Here is a 27,396-nt window from a genome sequence, read left to right on the forward strand (position 1 = left end):
ACTGCTAGACATGTACCTAAAAAGGATGAGTTCTACATTATATAAATCATGTGTCAATAAAACCAACCTAAAGCAAAACACAAATACAAAAGGGGGTTGTCAAAATGTCAGACGCTGCTCACAAATCCTACAAGAAGAGGCCTGAGACATGCCCGTTGTGTTCGGCATCGGTGACTTTATGGGGAGCAGTGTCAGTGGCACGGGGGAGGCAGAAGCTAGATTGCTAAGGGTTGAGGAGTAAGAAAAGACTGATGGTTGTCCCCCAATACCCATTTTCTTCTTTTGTGGGAATGGAGCCCTGAATTTAGACTCATGACTATGCAGAATGAAGACTGTTTTGCCCAGTCTCCCTGGAAACTGAATGTGGCCATGTGAGTGAACGCTGGCCAAGGAGATGTAAGTGAAAACGTCCTGAGGCAGCTTCTGGGAGCCTTCCAGAAGAGGTAGCTGGCATGCTTCCATTGCCCTTTCTTCTTTGCTCCTTCTACCTTTGTGCTGGTTGAAAAGCAGACATGATGGCTGGCATTGGAGCAGCCAACTTGGACCATGAAATGACTTAAGAAAGGGAGACCACAAATGACAAGAACATTTTGGAGAAGCCTGGGTCTCTTAGCTCTTTGAGAGATGATAACCTGGTCCAGGACTACTCATCTCTGCACTTTTAAGATACGTCAAACGAATCTCTTTCCTGGTTGAGCTTAATCCTATAACTACCGGGAACAAATCTGAGGATGGAGAGGTGGTGAGTGCAGGCAATGCTTTCAAGAAGCTTGGCTAGGGGCGCCTGGGTGGCGCAGTCGGTTAAGCGTCCGACTTCAGCCAGGTCACGATCTCGCGGTCCGTGAGTTCGAGCCCCGCGTCGGGCTCTGGGCTGATGGCTCAGAGCCTGGAGCCTGTTTCCGATTCTGTGTCTCCCTCTCTCTCTGCCCCTCCCCTGTTCATGCTCTGTCTCTCTCTGTCCCAAAAATAAATAAACGTTGAAAAAAAAATTAAAAAAAAAAAAAAGAAGCTTGGCTATGAAGGGGACCAGTAAAAGGTGGGTGGGATGGTACCTGGAGAGGGACATAGGTTGAGGGAGGGTTTTGTGATCTTCAAATTCATACACCATTCTCTGTGAATGGAAACCTGTAAATGACCCAGAATCTATTTCCACCAAAAGCCCTGTGAATTGTCACTGGGCTTGACTTTGTGGCTCACTTTCCAGAAGGAAAGGAGAAGCAATGCATTCCCCTCTGCACATTTTGTACCTGTCTCCTTCCAGCCCCTTGCTTGTGTAGAGCTTATAACATCTAAGGGTTATAGATGGGGCTGCATTTTGGAGCCCCCTCCCCTTTTGGGCCAGTCTCTTCAGGGCTCCTTTCCTGAGGCCTTAACTTAGCGGGTCTACTTCTCTCTTACTCTCCATTGGAGTGTGTGTGTGTGTGTGTGTGTGTGTGTGTGTGTGTGTATTACAAAACTGCATTATTAAGGTATAATTCATATGCCATAAAATTCAGCCAGAATGTACAATTCAGTGCTTTTTAGTATACTCACAAATTTGTGCAATCATCATCATAACTTAATTTTCAAACATTCATCTTGATATCTTATTACTTATTTTTATAGCAATATTTTCGATCTCTGTTGATGTTGACTTCTCTCTCTCTGTGCTTTGTCTTTCTGCTTTACCGGGGGAGCTCCACTAGGGCAGGGACTGTGATGACTATGGATAGGGCTGCATCCTTAGCACCTGGCAGACACGGACTGGCAGAGAGACTGGGCAGAACCACACAATGAAAGCCTAAAGCTTGTCCCATCCATTCTTTATTGCAGCAGGTGCAGGGCACCTGAGTGGGAGCCAGGTCCCCACCTGGGAAACCATTAGGAGTAGGCAATTCTCTGAGGGGTTACAGGGAGGGCATATATGCCCCAGGGAGGCTTATAACTCTGGGGTGGGGCTGTGGTGATTTGAGAAACCACGTTCAATGTATCTATTGTTTTCAAAGAAGGAGCTAAGGAAAGTGACACTGGACAATATCTTTCTAGTGGGCAGGAATACGCAGAATATGGAGGGGTAAGAAGGGCGTGGGGTCGCCAAAGGGTTCAAACACCGCATTGAGGCGCCGCAACGCAGCTGGAGTTTTCCTTGGGAAACTCAGACGTTTGCCCGCTGGGCTGGCACAATGGCGTTTCCGAACCCATGTCCGACCCACTGGGGGCAGTACTTGTTATTTGCTAGACGCTTCTTTCTTTTGCAACTTCAAATCTGCAAGAGCTGCAACCTTGCCGATGACTCAATCGTTTCCTCGAACCCTCTGGGCTGTGTCACCGCCGCAGCCGCCCCTCTGCCCTCCCACTCGTCCCCCGCATCTCCGTGCAGCGCCGCCCGTCCCAGGGGAACCGCGGGCGCACCTGGCGCCTCGGGCGCCCGAGCACTGCGCGCTGGTGGCCACACCGCCCGGCGCGCAGCTGCCAGAGCGCTCCCTCCCGAAACATTTAAGTGGAGTGGCTTGTCTAGCGCCCAGCGAACAACATTATCCAATTGCTTCCCGTTTTATTCGCAGGCTGGGAGCTGAGAGAGCCGGAGCGTTCACTTTCAACCCTCAAGGGGGGGGGAGGGGGTGCGGGCGGGGAGGGGAGAAGCTTGCGGCTCCACCTCGCGCGCTGCGCGGCCAGAGCGCCCGGCTCCGGCAGAGGCGAGCAGCGCCGGTGAGCCCCGCAGCAGCGCGCCCGGCCGCCCGGAGCCCCGCGATGGAGTGAGTATCCCCGCGCGCGGCTCGCTGCCCTCCTCTCGGCATGTTGCCATGGCGACCGCGGCAGCAGGCAGATGCGGGCTCGGGTCCCAGTCCCGGATGGGTGTTTAATTTCAGCCCAGTGTGTACGCCTGGTGTTTCTATAGCAGCAGTGGCAGGGGCTGGAGCCAAGGGGCAGGAGCCCCGGGATGAGTGGTTTTGTGCGGCTGCCTCTTGGCCAGCAGGGCCTCCGGAGGGGACGCTGCTGCTAAGGAGGGAAGCATGTCCTAGGGTTCCCCATCCCTGCCCCAAGCTTCCGATTCTCAGGGAGTTGGCTGAGAATAGCCATTACTTCCGATTCCTAACCATGTCAGCATTATTGGACTGCAGTTAAAAAAGGGGGGGGGGGTGTCACTGCGGATCGGAAGCAAATGTGGTTCGGTGTGAATTGTGTAATGGAAGGATGATGAGTTAGTGGGTAATATGAGACAGAGCTGCAATGCCCTGGCTACTAGAAACCAGCAGACGACCCAAAATTATTGATTTGTTCCTGGGGTAATTGAGAAAAGAGACAGAAAGGTAGGAGCAGCAGCCGGGGGGTTGACTTACAACGTTTGGCACCGTGGGCACAGCATGGGAGGGGTGGGGAAGAGAGGGCAGGGAGGCAGGAGGGGCGTTAACCAGAAAAGACACAATAAAGGGCTTCGGTCTTGGGTTCGAACTGGGGTTTCTCTCCCCTCAGCCTTTGCATCCCGGCGTTACCTTTTGGTCACTCTCTCAGGCTCCTGCCGCAGCAGGGCCACTTTGACGAGCGACAGGCTCCAAGAAAGGGTGAATTCTGGAGCCAGCTATTAGATACTGCTCACTTGGTCAGCTTCTCCGCCTCCTGTTCTCTTCCCACGGATACTTCCTGACATTGGGGCTGTATGAAATCATATTTCAGCCTAGAGATAACGACCAGTTTTCAGGTATTGGGATCTTCATGCCAAACCCAATAAACCGTAGATGCAGCTGTCATCCCTCTGCATATCTGATTGTGTAAATGTAATTTAATCCTCACCAACAAGGCTGCTAAAGCAGAAGTCAGAGGTGGTGCAGCATTTTAGGAGTGAGGAGTTGTAGATTTCAGCCCCTGACTTGGCTGGCACTAGTGTTACTGATTTTCTGTACCAGTAATTTAATATCTCCGAGCCTCAGTTTCCCTATGTGTACTGTGGAGACAAAGATGTTCCTGACTTACTTCTAAGCATTGTTGAGAGGATCAGATAATATTTCTGTATCTTCTAGAGGGCTCTGTAGATTGTAAGGTATATATGAATATAAGGAGTTAATGATCAAGTCTCTGGAATCGGTTTTCTGGGCTTGAGTCCTTGTGCATTTTGCTGAATGACGTCAGTCTCTCTGGGCCTCGTTTCTGGAAACAGGAATGATAACTATTTCATGAGATTTTTGTGAAGATCAAACAAATTGGTACATATTGATGGTCTTCGAGCCTGGAACAAAGAAAGCTCAATAAATATCATCTATTATCTATAAATATTATCTATTATCTATTATTATTATTGTGGTCTCCAGGAGTCCTCGTTGACATTTTGTGGGGTCTCAGGTTGGTGCCAAGGTGTTTTATTTTCCCCCAGACAATTTATAAAGAAACTTAATGCCCCAAGGGCAACTGAGAGTAACACAATTCTCAAGATACCATTGTAGATGTTCAGAAGCAACCAGGAGACATAGCAGGCTTGAGTACACAGAGCAGAAGCTGGACGACTTGGCTTCTGGCATGTTCTGTTCTTATTGCCCAATGCCATTTTTTTTTTTTTTTTTTTAGACATGGAAACTGCCCTTTATAAGAGGATGAATGTAGGTCTAGTGGTCCCACGGTGGAAGGTTAAAGGGTACCCTGGCTGTTTGCCAGGACAGTAGTTCTCATCTTTACCATCTCACATGAATACTCTAATGTATAACATACCTTCCAGACTTACAACTTGAGCATTCAGTAACTGAGGAACAGCACACAGGATTTGTAAGCTTCCTTCCCCAGACCTTTCCCTCATCTTCTCTCCATCCTCCAGCTAAGTTTTTGTTCCAGGTGTGCCTACCTCCCGCGTGGAATTCCTGGTGGACACAGGCTTTCCGTATCATGCTCTTCCCTGTCCTTCTGCAGGGTTCAGATTGGTGTCCCAGCCAGCCCCCTTCTCTCCTGATCAGCCTGGCCCTGGCTTTCCTGTCCCCCTGTGACATTTCAAGGTCCTCCTCACCTTCCAGTTAACCTCCTGCCTTTCCAGCTGTCTAATCTGTTCACTCTCCCACTTACATTGCTTCATTAATATAATTCACTTTTTAACTCTTTTTTTCTTCTTTCAGAATACTACCTTTTCCTGTCTTGGGTGTAACCAAATTTCTCAAATCCTGTTCTTCCCCTCTATCTAAACCCTCTCAAAAATCTCATCTAAGATATAACTCCATTCTCCTTCCTTATCATTTTCAACTTATGTTTATGGAAAAGAATTGAAAGGGGGGGATAAAATTCTCTTCCTTCTTTAATTTTTTCATCTAACTAACAAATACTTGTTGAGATTAGCACTGGTCAACAGAGCAGGCATGATTCTCATCATCTGAAGTTCATAGTTTAATGAAAAGATAGATGTTAAAGCGGTAAATGAATATACAAATACAAATGAATCATTTGTATGAATGAATGAATATACAAATGAATATACAAATGAATATACAAATACAAAGTGCAATAAATGCCATGAGGGAAATGATGCAGAGGAAATAACAGGAAGGGAATATAGGCTAGATTAGGAGGTCAACAAAGCCCCTCTGAGGAGCTGATATCTAATGTGAGATCTGAAGGATGAGTAGGAGTTGGCTTGGTGAGGAGTAGAGGGAGGAAGCACTCTGGGCTGAGAAAATGGCACATGCTAAGGCCCTGGGGCAGCAGAGATCCTTGGCAGGTTAGAAGAACTGAAAGAAGGGGAGTATGGCTGGAGTTTTGGCAGTGAGGAAAAGATGGTTTAGAGATGCTGCTAAGTGCAACGGGGTGCCACAAGGAGCTTTACGAATGGGTGTGATGGTAATTATTTGTGTTTTGTATCTTCAAAGCTTCAAAGTACAAAAAGCTAAAATTGCCTTTCCTTCTGAAGGTATGCAAAATGGATGACATAGAAAATGTGTCATACGCAAGCATCAGAATACTGCAAACATTTGCAACAGGAGAAGGGGGATTATCAGTTTTAAAAACCAGCCAGCTTGTGGTGTGCCAGCACCTGATAGTTTTGAATAAGCCGAGGTCACCAATTTTATTATTATTTTTAATTTTTTAATGTTTATTCATTTTTGAGAGAGACAGACATGAGCTGGGGAGGGTCAGAGAGAGAGGAAGACACAGAATCCGAAGCAGGCTCCAGGCTCTGAGCTGTCAGCACAGAGCCCAACGCGGGGCTTGAACTCATGTGAGGTCATGACCTGAGCCAAAGTCGGACGCTTAATCAGCTGAGCCACCCAGGCGCCCCTCGAGGTCACTAATTTTAAATGAAATGGAGTGAAAATAAGAATATGATAATTTATTCACGAGCCTTACTGGTTTTCAAAAAACAAGAGCATCTTAGTTGAAATAGGAGAAAACATGCGTAACAAGCAAAGACGGTCCTGACTGTACTTGGCTGCCCTCCTTGTTGGGTTGAGTGTGAGAACAATGTGTATGTGGGAACAAACTTCAGTATATGCGGTTACTAATTTGATACCATACCTATAGGTTTTGCTGGACGCTTCTCTAGAACACAGTCTCCAAAACAGTATGAGAGCTGAAAGGCACAGAGGACATAGCACGGGAACTCTTTCAATTGTCGCCATCTCTGCCAGCACTGGGGCTCTGACTTGATGGGACTCAGAAAAATGACATTTCCCATTGCCTGTCAGGGGCCTGCTTTCACAGACACTTAGCCACAGGACAAGTTTCAAGCATCCAGAAGAGATCACGAAGCATCTAAGCTAAAGTTTGCTTTTTCACAGAAACAAATCTAGGCTCATGAGGGGATAAGCATGGAAGGGGTACTGAGTCACAGCTGACTTCTGGTTCTTATCATATGCCTTCATTCGTGCGTTCACCCTTATGCAGCAAACATATTGAATATTTTATATGTGCCAAGCACTGCGATAGGTCCTGAGGATAAATGGTGTCCTGATCCTGTCTTCAAGGAACTTTCTGTTTAGTTTCAATGTGACTATGGGTGCCATATGACCTTGAACCATTTTCCTTGGCTCTGTCTGTCCTGTTACACAAAGTGTGCCATTTTATGTGTTCGGCACGCTGTAGGCATTGAATAACTATGTTTGAGAATGTGTAAGGCCTTTAAAAATTAATTTTTGTGACGAAAGTAATGTATGCTTTTTACAACAATTCAAATGGCTTGGGGTTCAGTTTATGAAATAAACCTATCCCTTTCCCTACTCTTTCCCCCAAGTCTTAGTCCCTAGAGCATTGCCATGAACAGTTTGGAGGTATCCTTCCTATTTTCCATGCAACAAAACAGAGTTGGAAACACATACTTATAGAAGTTTAAATACTTCCTTTTAAATAAATTAAATCCTACCACATTTGTTATTCTGTAGCTTGCTTTTTCCTCTTCATATATTGTGCATACTTTTATATATCGATATATACACATCTATCACATATGCTTTTATTAGCTGCTTAGCAGTTACTTTTGGAATATAGTTCATCAGTCCCCTTTGATGAAGATTTAGGTTTGTTGCCATTTTTTTTTGCTATTATATGCAATGTTGCAATGAACATCTTTGTACATCCTGCAAGTGAATCCATATACTACTTTCCAGAAATGGAATCGCTTAATAAGTGAGTATGCATTTTATGATTTTTTCTATATATTGTCAGAGTACATTGCCACAAGGAATATTTGAGTCCCTGTTTCCTCAATCCTTGACAACCCTAGCCACGTTATAGATTTATATCTGAGTAATACACTTATACTTGGTGCCTCTAACTTTATGTGACCACTCTATCAGTGGTCAGTCTGTGCTTTTGCCCTTCCTGGACTGAGGGCCTCTGGGCTACTGGTCATTTTTTTCAGACAGCGATAGGGAGCCATGAAATACAAACAGCAAGCTTGAATCCAGAAGAGAATGAAACTTATTTGCAAAGGCAAAACTTAAAATACCTAATTAACTTTAAAAAGCGATCGAGGGGTTTTTGTGGAGTTTGTCCAATTTTGACTTTATTGACTGATTCCTTACCACTGAGGAAACGAGACTCTACCACTCAGCCCTCCTTTTACCATTTGTTGCAGTCATACTGTTAGTTTTACATTTTCAAAGTTTTAACATTTGCAATTTTGAATTGTAAACACAATCCTCCCAGTTCATTCAGTCAACTGAATGCACTTGATTGCACTAGGTACTGTTCTTTTAAACATTTTTTTAATGATTATTTATTTTTGAGAGAGAGGGAGAGACAGAGCGCAAGTAGGGGAGGGCAGAGAGAGAGGGAGGCACAGAATCTGAAGCAGGCTCCAGGCTCTAAGCTGTCAGCACAGAGCCTGATGCGGGGCTTGAACTCACAGACTGCGAGATCATGACCTGAGCTGAAGTGGGATGCTGAACTGACAGAACCACCCAAGTGCCCCACCGCAGGTGCTGTTCTAAGCGTTGAGAATACAGCAGCGAACAAAACTGAGAAAGAGCCTCCCCTCACAGAGCTTCTATTTCATGAAAGAGACACAATGTGTATATACGTTAATTTCAAGACTAAAAATAAAACACATTAGGGGTCTAGAGGGTGATGAGGGAAGGTTATTTTTTTTTTTGTTTTTATTAAAAAAAATTTTTTTTAACGTTTATTTTATTTTTGAGACAGAGAGAGACAGAGCATGAACGGGGGAGGGTCAGAGAGAGAGGGAGACACAGAATCTGAAGCAGGCTCCAGGCTCTGAGCTGTCACACAGAGCCCGACGCAGGGCTCGAACTCACGGACCGTGAGATCATGACCTGAGGCGAAGTCATCCGCTCAACCGACTGAGCCACCCAGGCACCCCAAGGGAAGGTTATTTTTGATAGAGTAGTCAGGAGACAGGTTTCTCTGAGTGAGAGAGTTTGAACAGAGACTTCAACAAAGTGAGGAGATGAGTCATGCATAAGGAAGAGCAAAGGTCCTGAGGCAGCACCATGCTTTATGGGCTTAGTGTTAGTCTGCGATCAGGATAAAGTCAAGATCCCCACCAGCCCCTTCCTCATAGGCATCCTCTTTCCTGAGCATTTTGTGTTGACTTAGTGTTTAATAGTAAGGTACTGTTTTCAAACAGGGCCCAGGGGTGTTATATTCTGAATGCCCTTCTGTTGCTTCTATGAACAAACAAATTGGATGTTTGTAAAATTATAGATTCATGTATTTTCCTCCCTCATAATTCTATAAGGCATTGTTCCATTGTGTTCTGGCATGGACTGTTGCTCTGGAAAAGTGTGAGGCTAGCCTGATTATTTCCTCTTTGTACCTGGCTTACCTCCTCTCTCTCCTCCCACTCTGGCAATTTTTTTTTTTTTTTTTTTTTGCATTGGTGCTGATAGAATTATATTTGAACATGAAACTTTAATAACTTTGCTGTGATATTTCTTACTGCAAGTCACTGTCAGTTTCTCCTGGAAAATATGTACATCCCTTGGATCTGAAGACTTATATTTTCCTTTATTTTTTGTAAAGACATTTTCTTCATGGCTTTCAAATAAACAGCCTCCTTGTCCTCTTTATCTACTATAGGTACATCTATTAATTAGTACCCTCCGTAACTATCTTCAATTGCTTACATTTTTTCCTGTAAGTTTTCGTTACACTTTAAAGTCTATCCTCTAGGCAACTGACTTTTTTTTTTTAGCAATATTTGTTTAGTTCTTACTTATTTTATGTAGATTTCATTTCTGTAATGGTTTTATTGTCATCTTCTATTTGTTTTCTGACTCCTCCAGCTCATTTGGCACATTTTATTTCACTTTATTTTTTTAAGTTTTTTTATTAAAAAAAATTTTAATGTCTATTTATTTTTGAGAGAGAGAGAGAGAGACAGAGCGTGAGCTGAGAAGGGGCAGAGAGAGAGGGAGACACAGAATCTGAACAAGGTTCCAGGCTCTGAGCTGTCAGCACAGAGCCTGATGTGGGGCTTGAACCCACAGACCCTGAGATCATGACCTGAGCTGACATCCAGTGCTTAACCAACTGAGCCACTCAGGCGCCACTCATTTTGCACATTTTTTCTTTTTTTTAAATTTATTTTTATTTTTATTTATTTTTAATTTTATTTTTTATTTTTTAAAATTTACATCCAAATTAGTTAGCATATAGTGAAACGATTTCAGGAGTAGATTCCTTAATGCCCCTTACCCATTTAGCCCATCCCCCCTCCCACAACCCCTCCAGCCCCCCTCAGTTTGTTCTCCATATTTATGAGTCTCATTTTGCACATTTTTAAAAGAGTTGTTGTTCTTTAATTTCTTTGAGTGCATGGAGGATTGATCTGAAAATTTTATTTATTTCTTGTGTTATTTTTCTGAATACGCTTACCTGCCTTTTGCTTGTAAATCTTTCCTCTCTTTTTAAAAAATAATAATCAAACATAAAGGGTCTATGCATGTTGACAGCATTTATTACTCATTTCTGAATGGAGGTAATTTATCCAAGCCTTCTATTTGCCCAAGAATAAGTGGGAGACAGTGTTTGGGGAAGACAGTGACTTTAGATGAGATATTTTGTCCCATAAATGTTTCTTAAAACTGTACCGTGTCTTTTGCTCTAGAAGTGCCTTGTAGTATGTAAGCAGGTCACTGAGATAGATCACACACTGTGTGTGTGTGTGTGTGTGTGTGTGTGTGTGTGTGTGTGTGTGCACGTGTGTATGTTGAAGTGGGGGGAGCAGACAGATATTTGGTGCTTATTTGTCACTATGTGGTTGACTCTGTTGAGCATCTGCGAACAGAGGGAAAAGGTCAAGTCATCTACAAAGGTAATTGTTAACTTTCCTTCTTGTTTCACTACATCTCTTACCTCCAGACTATGGCTAGACTGTGGTAGACTATGACAACCCTCTATGTGTCCAGACTAGTCCTCTATATTAAGTTTTTAATTTTTCAAAAAGTTTATTTTGAGAGACAGAGTGAGCGGGAGAGGGGCAGAGAGAGAGAGAGGGAGAGAGAATCCCAATCCGTTATCAGCACAGAGCCGGACTTGGGGCTCGAACCCATGAACCGTGAGATCATGACCTCAGCTGAAATCAAGAGTTGGACGCTCAGTTGATTGAGCCACCCAGGCGCCCCTCTATATTAAGTTTTTAAATGTCAGACTTTCACTGATAATAGACAGTTCACACAGTAGTACCTCCATCAGTGACACTTCCTTTTTGCACTGTCTGCTATGGACCCAGCCCCTCCACACAGCTGTTTCCCATGTCTCTTGTGACTTGGTGGTACCACTCGTCGCCATTCCAGTGTTGGGCCTCTGTGGGCTCTCTCTTTACTTAGCTATTTTTGAAAGCCAATTGACATCTCTAGAGGTATAAATTCACCTTTTTGCGCTGTCCACTGCTTTAATAAAATTTTTACTCTTTTTGGCAGATAATTCTTATAGTCTGTGATTTGGGAATCTTAATTCTGCTACTTTCATGGTCAATAAATACCCCCCCCCCCCGGTTTTTCATTCTTTTCATTCATTTTTGGCAGGTTTCAGGGAGATATAGAGAAAACCTGCCTTTACCATGTCTCCAAGTGAAAGAATCGGTGAATCTTACATTGCCATGAAAATACGAGGAACTAGCAAATGTCATTGTTCCTGGAAAATTTATTATTATAGATCTTTTTTTTTCCCAATCGATTGTTAGCAATGTATATGGCAGAATAAGTTTGCAAATGATGTTATAAATGCTTCAGAGCAGAAGAATTTTGGAGGAGGTGTGCACAGTGGGTATTCTCTGTCTCACCCTTCAAATCCATTCTGTACCTTCCTCCCCTGCTTAACGTCCTTTGAGGCTGACCTGTGTGGACTACAGCAGTGAGGCTTTCTCGCCCTTTGGGTTGGGTCAGTGCAAAGCACCAGCAGAAGAGCCCAGGGCAGAAGAAGAGTGACATCAGTGGACTTACTCTATGGTCCCCCTTCCTACAGGGCAGGGAGTTGGCATTGTCTGCTTTCCTCATCTGAAGGCCACAGCTCCTGCCTGCAGCCCACTCCTACACTCTACTTCTAGTTCCCTCCTGGTTCTGGTGACCTCTCCCTCCCCTTGCCCCTTCAGGAGTAGGTGAGGCTATGACTGGTCTCCCCACTTGGTTAGCCCCTGGTGTTTCGCCATCCCTGTTGGTTTCCCATAACTCTGCCCATGCCTTTGTAAAGCAGTCCCTTTGTTAAGCTCCTCTAATTCTCCAGTGTAAGCATGCCATCTACTTCCGGCTGGGATCCCAACTCACAGAGTGTGCAAAGGATAGAAGTATTTGAAGTTTAAGAAAAAATACACTTCAGGTTTCCAGGATGGAACTTGGCAACTTTGTGTTTGTTTACACATTCTGGTCATTGAAGCTCAAGGCTCCAAAATTAGAAGAAGCTGTTTGATAATTGTTATGAGTTTATTCAAGAAGGAGAATCTCCATTGCCACAGGCTACCGAAGTGTCAGTCTGCTTCCCATTGAAAATGTCATTTTTCTTGTAACTTAGAATAAAAATTGCCCAAATTTGACTCCTCAGAGGGAGCACCAATCTCAGTGATGAGGTGGCTCAATTAGAATTTTATTTAAGGAAATGAAATTTTATTTCTTCTCCTAATAGGAAGGAACTTTACTAGCAAAAATTCTGTTTTTGTGAATAGAACTTCGTTGTATTTGACCTACTGTTTAAATATAAGTGGTGATTTAACTTATCAATAGCATCTAAAAGAATCCTTCCTAAATTGCTGTCAAATCAATAAAATCTATCCCATCTTGTTTAATCTTCTTCACAGATAGCACAAAAGCATAAAATATGGTCTAATCAAAAGGTGTGTTACAAGTTCTGAATAGATGGGCTTTAAAGATATTTTACTCCATTTTATATAGTATTTTATACCTAGTGAGTTATTTAGACTGCTTGTCCTACTTTAAGTGTTTCCATATCTCTGTCAATTATGTTCATTTATTCATTCACTTCACTCATAATTATTAAGTACCTACTATGTGCACTGGTACACTGTTCTAGGTACCTGTGATACAAAAAGAAATACGACAGTGCCTGCCTTCATGGAGTCCATAGTCTAATGAGGAACAAACATAATTGGCCAAGTTATTATATAATAAAGTGTGCTAAGTGTTATGCTGGCGGAAGTTTTGATGGGATACTGTCTGAAGCACATAGCAAGGGGACAGGAGCCTAAATGAATCTAAGAGCTCAGGCATTCTATATGAGGTCAAAATTCAAGCCTAATTCTTAGCCCCTGAAATTAATTTAGCACATAAGCACTTTGTTTTTAATGTCTGGACTAGTCATCTTACAACTTTTTAAAAAATGTTTTATTTATTTTTTGAGAGAGAGAGAGAGAGAGAGTGCAAGCAGGGGAGGGGCACAGAGAGAGGGGTACAGAGGATCTGAAACAGGCTCTGTGCTGATTGGCTGACAGCAGTGCACCTGATGTGGGGCTTGAGCTCATGAACTGAACCATGAGATCTTGATCTTGACTGGAGCAGAAGTCAAGACGCTCAACCGACTGAGCCACCCAGGCGCCCCCATCTTAACAACTTCTTAAATCACTTTCTAAAACACTTGCCACGCCAACTCCAATGTTAAAACTAGTTTGAATAATTGACAGTCATGTTTTTGTTTGCAATGATGAACCTATGGCTAATGCTACCTCCACGACCATGCATGTTACCATCAGTATCGTGGTGATTGGCTGCCCCCTTGAGGAATCAGAGACTCAGTTTTCCAGATGACTTTGCAAAGTGGGATCACTAATAAGGTCGGACAAAACAAAGGAAAAAAGCAAACAGAACAGACAAACACAAACACTTAAAGAGTTACAGGTCACTGCTAGGCTTTTTTTAGACACAGTATTTGGTTTGTTTTAGCCATCTTTGTCGAAATACTACCAAAGCCCTCTAACTTTTGAAAGGCATTAAGATCTGCCAGACTGTACAGATTAGCCATTTAGAGAAACAGTAAAGCTGATCTAGAAACAATCAGGAGTTCTCCCTCCTTCCAATGCTTTCCTTAACTTCTTATCTTCCAAGAGGGAAGTGCCCAGCATTTAAAGTTAACGACACCAGCAACAAGGTCTCATTTCCTCAGAGATTCACGCTGTGAAGTGCATAGCTATCACCTGGAAATAGTGTTAAAAGGCAGATCCTGATTCTGTAAACGTGGGATGGGATTGGAGAGTCTGTGTTCCCAGCAAGCTTCCCGGGAGAGGATGCTGCTGCTGGTGGTCTATAGACCCCACTTTGAGTAACAGCTTCACAGTGCAAAGATACAGTGTAGGGCTGAACATAATGCCAGAAGTGAGGGCCTCATTCTTTTACACGTCCTCCTTCAAAACAGAACTGGAGTTCAGCAACCTGTGTGTGAAACAGGCCAATCTACAGAGCAAAACCAGACTTTTCATTTTAGTTGGCATAACTTGGCAGTTCCATGTGAGTAGATAAAATCTTTATATTTTTGGAAAATCAGGACAGGATCAGAGGTTGTCAAAAAGTGTTTATAAGGCAGATAAATGTAGTCTTATCTTTTAAAATATGAATTTGAAAATTTTTGTGGTCATACATAATTTAAAATCCAAAAATATTTTTCTTTAGTCAGTTCCTTAATATTTAAAAAAATAGCTAGTGAATCTAATTATCTGTGGTCTCAAGAGTCTGCAAATCAGTAATATCTTGATATAAATGTCAAGGAATGATTCTATAAATCTGATACTCATGTGAGTTTGAACATGATATGTTAGGACCAAATAGCTTGTAGTGTTAGATTTTTTCTTTCTTTGTTTCTTTGTTTGTTTGTTTGTTTGTTTCTTTCCCTTTCTTTCTTTTCCTTCCTTCCTTCCTTTCTTCCTTCCTTCCTTCCTCCTCCTTTCTCCCTTCCTTCCTTCTTCCTTCTTTTCTTTTCTTTTCTTTTCTTTTCTTTTCTTTTCTTTTCTCTTTTCCTTTCTCTTCTCTTCTCTTCTCTTCTCTTCTCTTCTCTTCTCTTCTCTTCTCTTCTCTTCTCTTCTCTTCTCCTTTCAGTAGGCTCCACACTAGGCATGGAGTCCAATGTGGGGCTTAAACTCACAACCCTGAGATCAACACCTGAGCTGAAATCAAGAGTTGGATGCTTAACTGACTGATCCACCCAGGTGCCCCAGTATTATGTTGTGTGAATGAGATTGACAAACTTAAGCATCTTTACTCTTGGAAGCCAGGGAAGAGTGACCTACTTCATAAAGGATAATTCAAACATATTATTAAGTTGTGTTTTCATTTATGTGAGGTGTAAAATAGCTCCCAAACTCCTTGTTATGGGAACTAAATATTATAAAGACAATACATATTTGAGAACTAAACTGTACAGAACAAGGTTCTGTTGTGGATTCTTGGTTGCTTAATAAAATGATGGCTCTTTAAATCTAGTTACATTTTCAGGAATTAAAGCGCAGTTCTTGAGGGCTCTCAGTATGTCTGTCCTCCCCCCCCCCCAAAAGCCTGTGTCAGCCACACAATGTACCTTCCTGTTAGTTCCACTCTCCAGGTCTTGCAATTAGAAACATTTCATTATATCATGGTGGTGTGCATGTGACTTTAGTGCAAGAAGAGTAGGAGTGTCATGTCCTGGAGAAACAAATATGAGGAGTGTGTGTGTGTGTGTGTGTGTGTGTGTGTGTGTGTGTGTGTGAATGTGTGTATGAAACTCTACTTTTCAAGACCTCCTTCTAAAATGCCACTCTTCTTATATATCTGTGTCTTATTTTGGTACTTTCAGCTTTCCTCCCCTTCATCCTTACCTTGGGAATTTTAAAAGGATTCCTAAGACCAAAATCCCCAGGTTGATAGAAAAGCTTTGGCCCTTGTCACCCACTCCCCAAATTTGCCTGCCTCAGGAAATTGGTCATTCTTGGGGTGTGGGCTGGCATCTTGCACTCTATAGCCACAAAAACCAGGGCTGACTGCTGGTGCAGACCCTAGGCTCTGATGGTAGTGGAGGAGTGGGGAGGGTGGGGGAAGAAGGGTGGGAGAGGGCGGGAAGGGACTTAGGCAGCTGTGAACACAAACCTAGGGGGCAAAAGCTGGTGAAATCTGCACGGGATCCTTGGTGGCTATCAGTTTCTTCAGTAGAGAAAGCTGCTGGGTTCGTCTGCAGAGCGGGTCCCTGGGAATGTGATCATCCCACAGCGTGGCTAATATTGGTAGCTCCTGTTTTTTTCCCTAGTTCCTAGCTGTCTCTATACCTCTCAGCTTTGCCTGTTTCTAGATGAGGTGAAACCCAAGTGGATCCTGCATGTAGTGTCCCGAAAGGCTGGGGAAGTTAGTTGTTCAGTTTGCTCTTTCTCAGCGAAGGGCACTCTTTCTAGCTGGAGAGTTCCCTCTTGGCAACGAGCAGTGCCATCCTGGGGGACAGGATGCTCCAGGTAAAATGAAGCTGTTCTTCCTTCCCTGTTTGTGTGGTTATTTTTGTTTTACTATGTTACTGAGGTTTCTTAAGTAGACTTCTGATCTCTCTCAGAGCTATTTTTGTTCATGGATAGCTGTCTCCAGCTTTGGTTTTCTTTTTCAGCATCATCATCATGGATAGCTGTCTAATAATTGATGATCTTTGTTGGGGGACAGAGGCTGGGGTCTCCTATACCGCCACCTTTGCAACATCACCCTGGAAGCTAATAGGGACTGTGTTCCACATCCAGTATGCATGCCCATCTGTCATCATGTCTAACCACATCCTTACATGTTTATTTTCTAGGTGGTACTAAGATGCAGGTTCCATGTGTGCATTGACAGCTGGGAGCCTATCTTGATACTCTCAAAGCTTTAGTTACTGCTGTTTTGATTCATAGAACAAGAGATATGTAGGGTGGAAAAGCACAAACCAGAGATCAGAGGTAATATTATGGCCTAAAGTCTGCCTAGTAATGGAGTGGAGGCTTAGGCTTGCAGTTGATGAAGAAAACTCACCTAGATGTGGGTGATGAGCTTATAAATAGGTCTGCATTTGGGGAGGGTAAAAGATTTGGTCTTTCCACCATTAAGACAATTACAGGATTTTAATAGATAATCTTTATCAAACTCAGAATGTTCCTTTCTTCTCCTGGTGTGCTGACAGTGTTTTTTTTTTTTTTTTTTTAAATGAACAGCTGTTACATTTGTCAGATACTTTTTTCCTAGGTCTAATGAGTAATCACGTGGATTCCCTTTGCTAATATTTTGTGGAGGATTTTGCATCTATGTTCATGAAATGTATTGCCTGTAATTTTCTTTCTTGTGGTGCCCTTGTCAGGTTTTGGTATCAGTGTTATGCTGACATCATAAAACTAGTAGGGAAGACTGTTTTCTTACCATATTTTCTGGATGAGTACAGATAGAAGTAGTATTATTTCTTTCTTAAATACTTGGTAGAACTTACCAGTGAAAGTTACTAGGCTGATTTTTTTCTTCATTGGAAGGTGTTTGATTACAAATTCCATTTCTTTAATGGATATAAGAACACAGATCTAAAATTTTGTGTGTGTGTGTGTTATTTTCAGTAAGTTGTACTTCCAAGGAATTTGTTCATATCAACTAAGTTGTTATATACGTTGATACGTCGATAAAATCTTTCATATTCTCTTATTATCTTTTTAATATGTCCAGGAATCTATAGTGATGTCCCTGATATCATTCCTGATATTTGCTATTCCTGTTTTCTCTCCTTTTTCTTCATGAGTTTTAATAGAGATGTGGCAATTTTGCTCATCTTTTCAAAGTATCAACTTTTGGTTTAATGCATTCTCTATAGTTTACTTTCCATTTCATTGATTTCCATTCCTTTCCTTTTTTATTTCTTGTATTCTATGGACTTGGGGTTTATTTTGTTATTTTTCTAGCATCTTCAAAGGAAAACTTAGATCTTTTTAGAACTCCTTTTCTAATATGAATATTTCAAGTTATAAATTTGCATCTAAGTACTTTAGCTGCTTGTAACATATTTTGATTTGTTGTATTTTCTTTAAAAATTTTTTTTTTATTTTAAGGAATTTCTACGCCTGACGTGGGGCTTAAATTCATGACCCCCCAGATCAAGAGTTGTATGCTCCACTGACTGAGCCAGCCAGGTGCCTGTTACATTTTCATTAACATTTAGTTTGAAATTATTTTCTAATTTCTCTATACTTTCTTTTTTGACTCACAAGCTAACATCTAGTATCATTTTCCTTCAGCTTGTAGAAATTCTTTCCACTTGTTTTTATGTAACATGTTTATGATGGGGACAAATTCTCCTGGTTTTTATCTGAGACATTCTTCAGTTTTGAAGAATATTTTTCCTGAATATAGAATTCTAGGCTGACAGGTTTTTTTTTTTTTCCTTTTAGTACTTTAAAGATGTCATTCTGTTGTCTTTCACCTTCAATATTTCTAAGTAAGTCATAATTTTTATGTTGCTCCCCTATATGTAATATGCCTTTTTCCTTTGGTTGCTTTTAGGATTTTCTCATTTTCTTTGGTCTTTAGCAGTTTGACTGTAATGTCCCGAGATGTAGTTGTCTTGTAATATTTCCTGCTTGGGGTTCTTCAGGATTCTCAGCATATATTTTTTCAAATGCTTTTCCCATTCCATTCTCTATCCTTTCCTTTTGAAACTCCAGTTCTTTACATAGTAGAGTGCTTGGTACTATCCCACAAGTCATTGAGGCTTTGCTCATGTTTTTGCTTTTTAAATTTAAATACATTTTTTATTGTAAAATAGTTTTAGATTTATAGAAAAGTTGCAAAGACAATTCAGAGTTCATATACGCTCCTTACCTTGTTTCTTACGTTGTTTACATGTTACATTACTAGTGTTCATTTGTCACAACTAAGAAACCAACATTGGTATATTATCTAAACCCCACACATGATAAAGATTTCAGTAGTTGTTCCCTGATTTCCTTTTTTCTGTGCCAGGATCTCATCTAGAATACCACAGTACAGTCATGCTTCCTTAGCTTCCCCTGATCTGTCACAGTTTCTTGACCTTTTTAAAATTAACTTGACAGTTTTGAGGAGTGCTGGTCAAGTATTTTATAGACTTTCCCTCAATTTGGGTTTGTCTGATGCCTTTCTCATAGTACAGCAGGGTTATGGCTATTTGGAGGGAGACCACAAAGATGGGGTGCCAGTCTCATCACATCATTACAGGGGTGCACCTATTCAACATGACTTATCACTGATGCTGTTAACCTTGATCACCTGACCAAGGTCGTGTTTGCCAAGTTTCTTCTTTGTAACGTTACTTTTCCCCCTTTTTCAGGGATGAGGAGTTAAACTTCACCTCCTTGAGAGGGGACTATCAGGGTAATTTATTTGGAATTATTCTGTATGGACACTTATTTTTTCTCAACCATTTATTTATTTAGTAATTCATATATATATGTATATGTATCCACAGGGATTCATGGGCATTTATTTTATACTTAGGTTATTATTTTCCAGTACTACATTATTTATCTTGTTCAAAAGTTTATATGCATAGTCCTACAGGGTTTTGGACTCTCAATGTATAAACTTTTTTCACCCCATTCTTTATCCTTTCCTTGTGGGATCCCAAATATTCATATATTAGAGTACTTGATATTGTCCCATATGTCACTGAGGCATACTCATTTTTTTCTAAATCTTTTTATTTTTATCATGCTTTTATTTTAATTTCTCTTGACCCATCTTTACAGTCAATGGTTTTTTGCTTCTGCATTGTGGAGTCTGCTATTAATCTCATCCAATAAATTTTTTATTTCAGATATTTTAGTGTTCAGTTCCAGGATTTCTTTTTGATTCTTTCTTAGCTCTATGAATTTTCTTATCTTTTCACCTGTTATATCCATATTTTCTTGTAGGTTTTTTGGACATACCACAGTTATTTTAAAGTCTTTATGTGCTAACTCCAATATCTGAGTCTTCTGTGGGTCTATTTCAGTGAACTGTTTTTCTCTTTTGACTATGGGTCGCATTTTCCTTCTTCATCTGTCTAGGAATTTTAAATTATATAATGTGCATTAAAGATAATATATTGTAGAGATTCTGGATTCAGTTATACTCTTATAAATAATGTTTTACTACCAGGTAATTAAATTACTGGTGTACTCCCTTAATTTCGTGGGATCTTGTTTTCTTTAATTTATTTTTTATTTTTAAAAAATGTTTATTTTGAGTGAGAGAGAGAGAGAGAGAGACAGACAGAGCAGGGGAGAGGCAGAGAGAAGGAGAGAGAGAATCCCAAGCAGGCTCTGCCCTATCAGCACAGAGCCCAGTGTGGGGCTCGATTTGATGAACCATGAGATCATGACCTGAACAGAAATGAAAAGTTAGATGTTCAACTGACTGAGCCACCCAGGTGCCTCTGATTTTATGTTTTAATAGAGAGTCTTAGTCCAGTGTTCTCTTTAGGCTTAGGGTGCCCTTATTTCTAACATGTGGCTCTCCTAGGGTTTTAGTAGGAAGTTTAATGTATTTAACAAATTTCTTTATATAGACAATTGGTGAGAACATATTTCAGTAGATTGAGGGGATATCTTATGGGAAAATCTTTCCATATAGACAACCTCCTTCTTCCTGTAGGCTTTGGGCCTGACTTGCTTCTTTGTTTTAATCATATATTTTAAAGAATTACTTACGAAAATATGTATAAAGGAAAAATTTCATGAATTCCTAGAGGAATCCCTGCATCCTAAAAATCAACTATATTTTACCCAAAAAAGAAGAATTAACATGTTTAAATTTAGTGGATGAATGTAAGCCCAATGTGCTTTTAAGTCCTTTATATTTTATTTGTAATCTTTCTAAACATCTCAGGCTTATTGTATGTAAAAGACACCAAGAGAAAAAAAAGACACCCAGATACTTCAACTTTCTTTTGAAAAATGTGTGTCTATCTTTGTAATAGTCATCATCAAATTAATTACCAATTTTGGTGACTATGTATTGATAGGCTCAAGGCTCATCTAATTATCTAATCATGGCAAAAGCTTGAAATAAGTGAAGAGTTCCCATACTTTGCTTGGCCATTATTGACTTATGTGTTTGCCATTGTTTTTTAATCTCTCCTTTTTACTACATATCTCATCATTTTGTTAGCTGAATTCCATCTATAATTAGAGTCATGGAGTTGTTTACTGTTAACATCTCAGTCATCCCAAGGATAGTTCAACTTTCACATTCCAATCATTGTTCTAATTCTAAAATATAAGAACAAAGGTTTTCACACCTCTTTGATGGGAATATTTTGCCATCACTTTGCTTAGTCAGTGCTTCTTCCTTTTCAGTCTTACCTGGACACAAGTTGATAGTTTGCATGCCTCTTCTCCAGTTGTACTTTTCCATTCTTACCTGTGTCTTGTCTCCCTAAGGTGATGTTCTTCATATTTACCATGCTTATAGAAATTTTTGGAATGATGATGAAGGACTCCCACATCAAGTCATCAAGGTTGTAAGGCAGTTTGCCATGCAAAATTTCTTACTAAAATATCCAGAAGATACTAAAAAGACAAAAAAAAAATGTTCAATCCTCCAAATTGAGGCAAATGATCTAGTGTCATGCTCTGGAAGGAATTTCCACTAATTATAGAGTCAACGGAATTGGGAAGAGGACAGAAGTTAGTGTCCTATCCATGCTTTGCCTCAGGTAAGGGAGTAGCCTCACATCCCCAAAAGAAGGTTGAGAGAGCCCACCCACCACCATCTTGTGTGATCAACTGTACTGGTCAGAAAATCAGGCAGCTTTGCCTCTATTTATTTCAAGACATATGTTCTGTGAACAGTGTGCCAAGAAAACAAAGAAGGTGGGGTGCCTGGGGGGCTCAGTCAGTTAAACACTGGGCTCTTGCTTTTGGCTCAGGTCATGATCTCACAGTTGTGAGATTAGGCTCTGTGCTGGGTGTAGAGTATGCTTAAGATTCTCTCTCTCTCTCTCTCTCTCTCTCTCTCTCTCATTCTGTCCTTCCGCTTTTCCTCTGCTTGTGTGCTCTCTCTAAAAATAAATAAATAAACTTAAAAAAAAGAAAACAGAGGAGGTAATTGAGAGAAATTATTGTTTGTCCACTGTAATTTTGGAATGTAGCTAATGAGAAAACTACTTCAGGATGAGGAAATGATAATTGGATGGATGTCCGTATCTTCATTAAGGTAAGAAATACAGGAGGGAAGAACAGATTTAGATGAAAGATGATGAGTCTAGTTGTGTGCATGCTGAGTTTGAGACTCCTGTGGTGTTTTATTGTAGTCATTAAGATTTGAGGCACTTTTAGATTTTATTTATAATCATTAAGACTTTTCAAATAGATTCAAGGGAATAACTGGCAGGAACTTGGCCATGCAATCAGGGTTTAAATCAGAAGTGATATGGATTTGGACAACACATAGTTGAAGTCAGGGATATGGATGAGAGAAGAGAAAAGGGCCCTAGATAAATCCTGAAGGGGCACCAACATTTTAAGTATAGGCAAAGGCAAAGGAATGAGCAAAGTTAGGGAGATACAGAAGCAGAGATGGAAAGATGTCAAAGAGAGGGTGGTGTCTCAGAATCTAAGGGAGTAAAGTGCCTCAAGAAAGAGAAAATGGTTCACAATGTCAAGTGCTTCAGTATTATTAAGTAAGTAAGTAAGTCAGATGAATGTATGTATCAAGTAAAATTAAGTAAGATAAATGCTGAGAAGTGATGCTAGAATTGGGTACCAGTTATCCATTGGTTATCATTGACAAAGATGTTTCACAGGAGTGATGGGGTAGAAGTGAGATTCCCATGTGTTGAGTGAATGACAGGGCAAGTGAGGGCCACAGAAGTTTTATAGAGGGATGCCTGGCTGGCTCAGTCAGAAGAATGTGCTACTCTCAATATCTGGGTCATGAGTTCGAGCTCCATGTTGGATGTGGAGATTGCTTGAATAAATAAAACTTAAAAAAAAAAGTCTTGCAGAAATTTGAGTTGGAAAGTAATGACATTGGGCAATAGCTAGAAGGTTATGTAGGATCAAGGGAAGATTCTTTTGTACATAAGAAAGACTTGAATACATGTATATTCTTAAGGAAAGGAAGCAACTGAGATAGATTTGGGAGAGAATGATGAGCTAGTTCCTAGTGGATGAGGGAACAAGTAAATTTATTGGCCAACCACCTACTCTATGCTTCACAGGACCCAACTTAGAGATTTCTGGATCCTTTAGTTCTTAAGTGAAATTATGTTGCTGCAGGGTTCATAGAGATATTTGCTACTTTCTGAAGCCCTCTAACTATAGCAAGTAATTATGAACACTAATAACATTAACAGAAAAACCTAGTAGAAAAACTGTTTCATCCTAAAAAGGCTTTGAGATGGCTTATTTTAATAAATATTATTTCCTTATTGTTTGTTTGTTATTTTAATAATACAATTGGATAAAAAGAAATGGGTGATAAATCGAGACAAAAGGTAGATGAATTTTGGGAATACAGAATAAAGCTGAGCAAGATTAGTCCACAGCAAATGTATGTCACATTGCTCTGTTCAGTTGTGAGAGGCGGGCTGCAAATTTGGCTGTATGCTTGTTGGTGCCCAAAACGAAGAGGGAACAACAATTGGTTACAAGATTCAAAACACCCAAATGAAAGAAACAACGTATTTTTTAAGGAGCAAGCAGTGTTTCCTAGCTCTGAGGCTTGAGAGAGATTTCTCTCATGGATGCTGTCTGTTGCCATGATGAATACACAAGAAGATTTCATAGGGATTTCTTTGCAATGCCAGTGAGTGGAAGTGGAGGACAGAACGACCATGTGCATCACTTTTATACAATACAGCATTAGCAAGAGGCATTTAATAGGCACTAAACATTTAAAAGATTCTGACTACTTTCTTAGCTCCTGTTCCTTACATTTCAGTAGTTCCTCAAATAACATCTGTCCAGTGTTGCACCCTTAATGTTCATTCCCCTAAAAACCTCTGAGATGAACGGGGCCCACATTTCATTTCAGAGTGGATGAAAAATTATCTGTTTCAGTGACCTTTTCCATTGTTTACCATGCTTTGCACTCAATCTAAGAGAAGCAAAGCACTTGGTACTGGAAGCTGATAACACTGGGTTTCATTTATAATCATTAAGATTTTCAAATAGACGCCATATCTCAGGGCACATACTTATCTAGGAGAGATCATCTATGGGCCTTGCTGGTGTCCAGCAGTGACAGGGTATAGACAGAGGAAATTAAAGTTCTAGGAAGAGGAAATCATTGTTGGCCCAAATGTTATAGTGGCTTTTTGTTCTGGCTAGAGGCAAGCCAAAATTTAATTACTGCCGATGGTTTGGTTTGATAAGTGTAACCGATGCTAAGTCATAGGTGGCTGGGAATCAATACTTTTTTTTTTCAATGAGTAATAACATGTTTGCTTTGAAATATTTTATCTAAGTGTAAGATTCAATGTGTACAGCTTTCTGAAGTGAGAGCTCTGAGAAATGCAATATGGCAAAGGCAGATTTGAGTTTCGGGTTTAGAACTGCCCTGGGAACTCTGATTACAGAAGTCCCTCTTCACTTCTGGAGCATCAGTTTAGAAATCTCCATGCACCAAAAAGCTCTCCAAGTGCTGGGTCTGTGTTACTGAAAGAGGGCGTTCTGTGCCTGAAACCACATCAGCTCTCTCTGGTGCTTCTCTCTGTGAGTATTCCAGATTACATATCGCCAAACTGTGTCTGTGAAGGGCTTGCTGTGCAAAGCACTAGCTTAAGTGAAACCACTTTCATTTTCCAGAAAAGTACCAGAGTAGAGGGAGACCGCTGTTCCAGGAAAGAGAAGGGCAAAGTACTACATTAAGAGACTAATGGTATGGGGATGGGAATGGGGTATAGAACAAGAAGCTACATGAAGAGGTTGGGTCAGGTTCCTTAACCAGCCAGATTACCTGCTCTCTTATGTTTCATGGATATAGACCTTGTCCTTCACCAGGCAGAAGTTAATTACCACTTACCTCTTGGGAAAGGAACCCATGTTCCCTGTCACTGAGTTTGGCTTTTGGAAACTCTGACTTATTGTATAATCTTTGAAAAGCAATTGAACTTCTGGGCTTCAGGTGCCACTTGGGTATGATCCAAACTAATTATATTTGGACTTTTTCATACCCCACTGAGAGATGTGGAGAAACCCCAAAGCACAGAACTCTAAAATTCAAACGTTATCTGGCTTAGCCTAGTCTCCAGGTGTGTGAGTTCAGAGGTGAGTGTTCTCCATCACAACTGGACCTATGTTAAAAAAAATGTACCCCACAAAGGGTAAAGAAACTCCTTTGGTTGATTGTTAGAGTGTTTCTTTGGTCTTAGGCAATGAGATGCACTTTGTTCTAAGAATATCGTTACTGGAAGTGGCAATACTATACTGTGGATACAATCTTAGTGTCATTAGGTTTGAGAGGATGCTTCATTTACTATCTGTGTGACTTGGTAAAGTCACCTGGGTCATTCTGAATCGTTCCTCTGTAAGATGGAATAATAATCCTATCTCTCTAGATTCATGCAGGAAGAGAGTTTTTTTTTCCTTCCAATTCTTACATGCTATGGTTATTTTATATTTCATGTTTGCTCTCGGAACTAACTAGTTTTCATTGATGACTCACATTTGCCTTATGGTCCACCAAGATTCCCAGGTGCTTCTGGCTACACCTGGTCCTGTGAGTCTCTTTCCTCCTGTCTGGGATGTGTATGGTTTGATTTTCATCCAAACGGAAGATTATGTTTAAACTCCCTTCTTTGTTTTTTTTTTTTTTGAGTTTAAACTATTATTTTATGTCATTAGCAAAGGTAGAGATCACATCGGTAAAATTACTCCCTTCTCTATTAATGAAGTCCAGGCACACATGCACAGAGGCTCAGACTCATTGAGGATACGTCCACTTTCTCTCCAGGGTGACTCAAGCAGGACAGCCGCGCGGGAGAACACAGGCATATGCTGTCTCACCTGCTGCCAACACATGGCTAGAAACACTGTCCCACAGCAAGTGGATGGATCAGTGAAACTAAGTCTCAAAGCTCAGCCCTTGGCTTTGGACATTGTCTCAGAGGAGGAACTCAGGGAATAGATCATGAGTCCTTAAACTTTCTTGTGTGCTATGGATCTCTTTGGCAGTTTGGTGAAGCCTCTGGATTCCCTAAAAGATCCTATGAAGTATATTGAAATACAGTCATTAAAATATTTTGAAAAACAGGGGCACCTGGGTGGCTCAGTCGGTTAAGCGTCCCACTTCGGCTCAGGTCATGGTCTCACGGTTCGTGAGTTCAAGCCCCGCGTCGGGCACTGTGCTGACAGCTCAGAGCTTGGAGCCTGCTTCGCATTCTGTGTCTCCCTCTCTCTCTGCCCCTTCCCTGTTCATGCTCTGTCTCTCTCTGTCTCAAAAATAAATAAACATTAAAAAAAATTAAAAAAAATATTTTGAAAAACAAATCTGTGGTATATAAGACACGTACTTTTTATTCATGCATTAGATACTAAGCCTAAGAGCAAATCAAAGAAATAATTTGTTATGATTCAAGTTATGATGAATGTAATAGTAATTTCAACATATCTATAACAACTGGAATATAACGTGAAAATACCTGTGATTTCTATTGGTGACAAAGTCACAGAAACTGCTAATCCGACTGTGGTTTGTTACCTACATTCATAATTGAAAGAAATGCTAAATTTCAGTTAGAGAAATTTAGTGAAAATACATATATAATTTTTTTTTCCTGTGCAAGTTTATGGATCCCCTGAGTTCTATCCCAGGTGAAGGACCCTAGGTTTAAACAATAATGAAAACAGAAGAAAAGATAAGTATAAGAAGAATGGAAAGCTTACCTTTTCAGTGTAGTTACATGAATGTTCGTTACATTTCAAACCACTAACAGTAAATGTTCTAGTTTGGTGGTTAGCACTTCTTTTTGTATACCTTCTTCTCCCAACAAATGTTTGTTAAAGAACTAACAAAAACAGTGCATTTGTCTATCTACTTGTTTTTATATATATAATATAAATATATTTATATATATTCATAAATATATAAATAAATGTATTATTTAATGGATTATTAATAAATTATTAAAAATTAAGAAATAAATTAATTATTTAATTAATTATTAAGTAAATATAATATATAATATATTAACATAATATATATTATATATATATATTAGAGATTTTTTTTAAGAGAGATAAAGAGAGTACATGAGCAGGGGAGGGGGGCAGAGTGAGAGAGAGAGAATCTTAATCTTGAGCATGGAGCCCAACATGGGGCTCGATCCCACAACATTGGGATCATGACCTGAGCTGAAATCAAGAGTCAGATGCTCAACTGACTGAGACACTCAGGCACCCCTACTTGTCTTTTTTCTCCAGTGGAATATGAACACTTTGAGTTTGTTGAATGGAAAAAACTGATATGATGTAATATGATATGCTATGATATATGATATGATATAACATAATACAATATGTTATGTCAGATTAAGTAAGAACACCTTTAAAATACTCTGTATGTA

The 27,396-nt window shown here is 40.5% G+C and overlaps 1 protein-coding gene and 1 long non-coding RNA gene across 10 annotated transcripts in view; one reads left to right on the plus strand and one right to left on the minus strand.

Annotated features, from left to right (window-relative positions):
- The first annotated feature begins 2,253 nt into the window (after positions 1-2,253).
- PALM2AKAP2 (PALM2 and AKAP2 fusion) overlaps positions 2,254-27,396 on the plus strand; it is a 454,391-nt gene continuing 429,248 nt past the window's right edge. For 4 of the 8 annotated variants that reach the window (XM_045469857.1, XM_045469855.1, XM_045469856.1 and 1 more), the window contains exon 1: positions 2,254-2,735. In XM_045469857.1, the coding sequence (XP_045325813.1) occupies positions 2,269-2,735 (467 nt within the window). In that variant the 5' untranslated portion in view covers positions 2,254-2,268. The remainder of the gene's footprint in view (positions 2,736-27,396) is intronic. The other 4 variants (XM_045469861.1, XM_045469858.1, XM_045469863.1 and 1 more) reach the window with 2 other exon arrangements.
- On the minus strand, positions 3,741-26,855 carry LOC123593650. Of its 2 annotated transcripts, XR_006710428.1 has the most exons (3): positions 26,717-26,855; positions 21,249-21,397; positions 3,741-4,204 (listed from the first exon to the last, which is right to left on the minus strand). It is a non-coding gene; the product is annotated as an uncharacterized LOC123593650 (long non-coding RNA). The 2 variants fall into 2 exon arrangements; XR_006710427.1 differs by lacking the exon at positions 21,249-21,397.

Source organism: Leopardus geoffroyi, chromosome D4 (assembly GCF_018350155.1).
Source record: "Leopardus geoffroyi isolate Oge1 chromosome D4, O.geoffroyi_Oge1_pat1.0, whole genome shotgun sequence".
Classification (NCBI taxonomy): Eukaryota; Metazoa; Chordata; class Mammalia; order Carnivora; family Felidae; genus Leopardus; species Leopardus geoffroyi.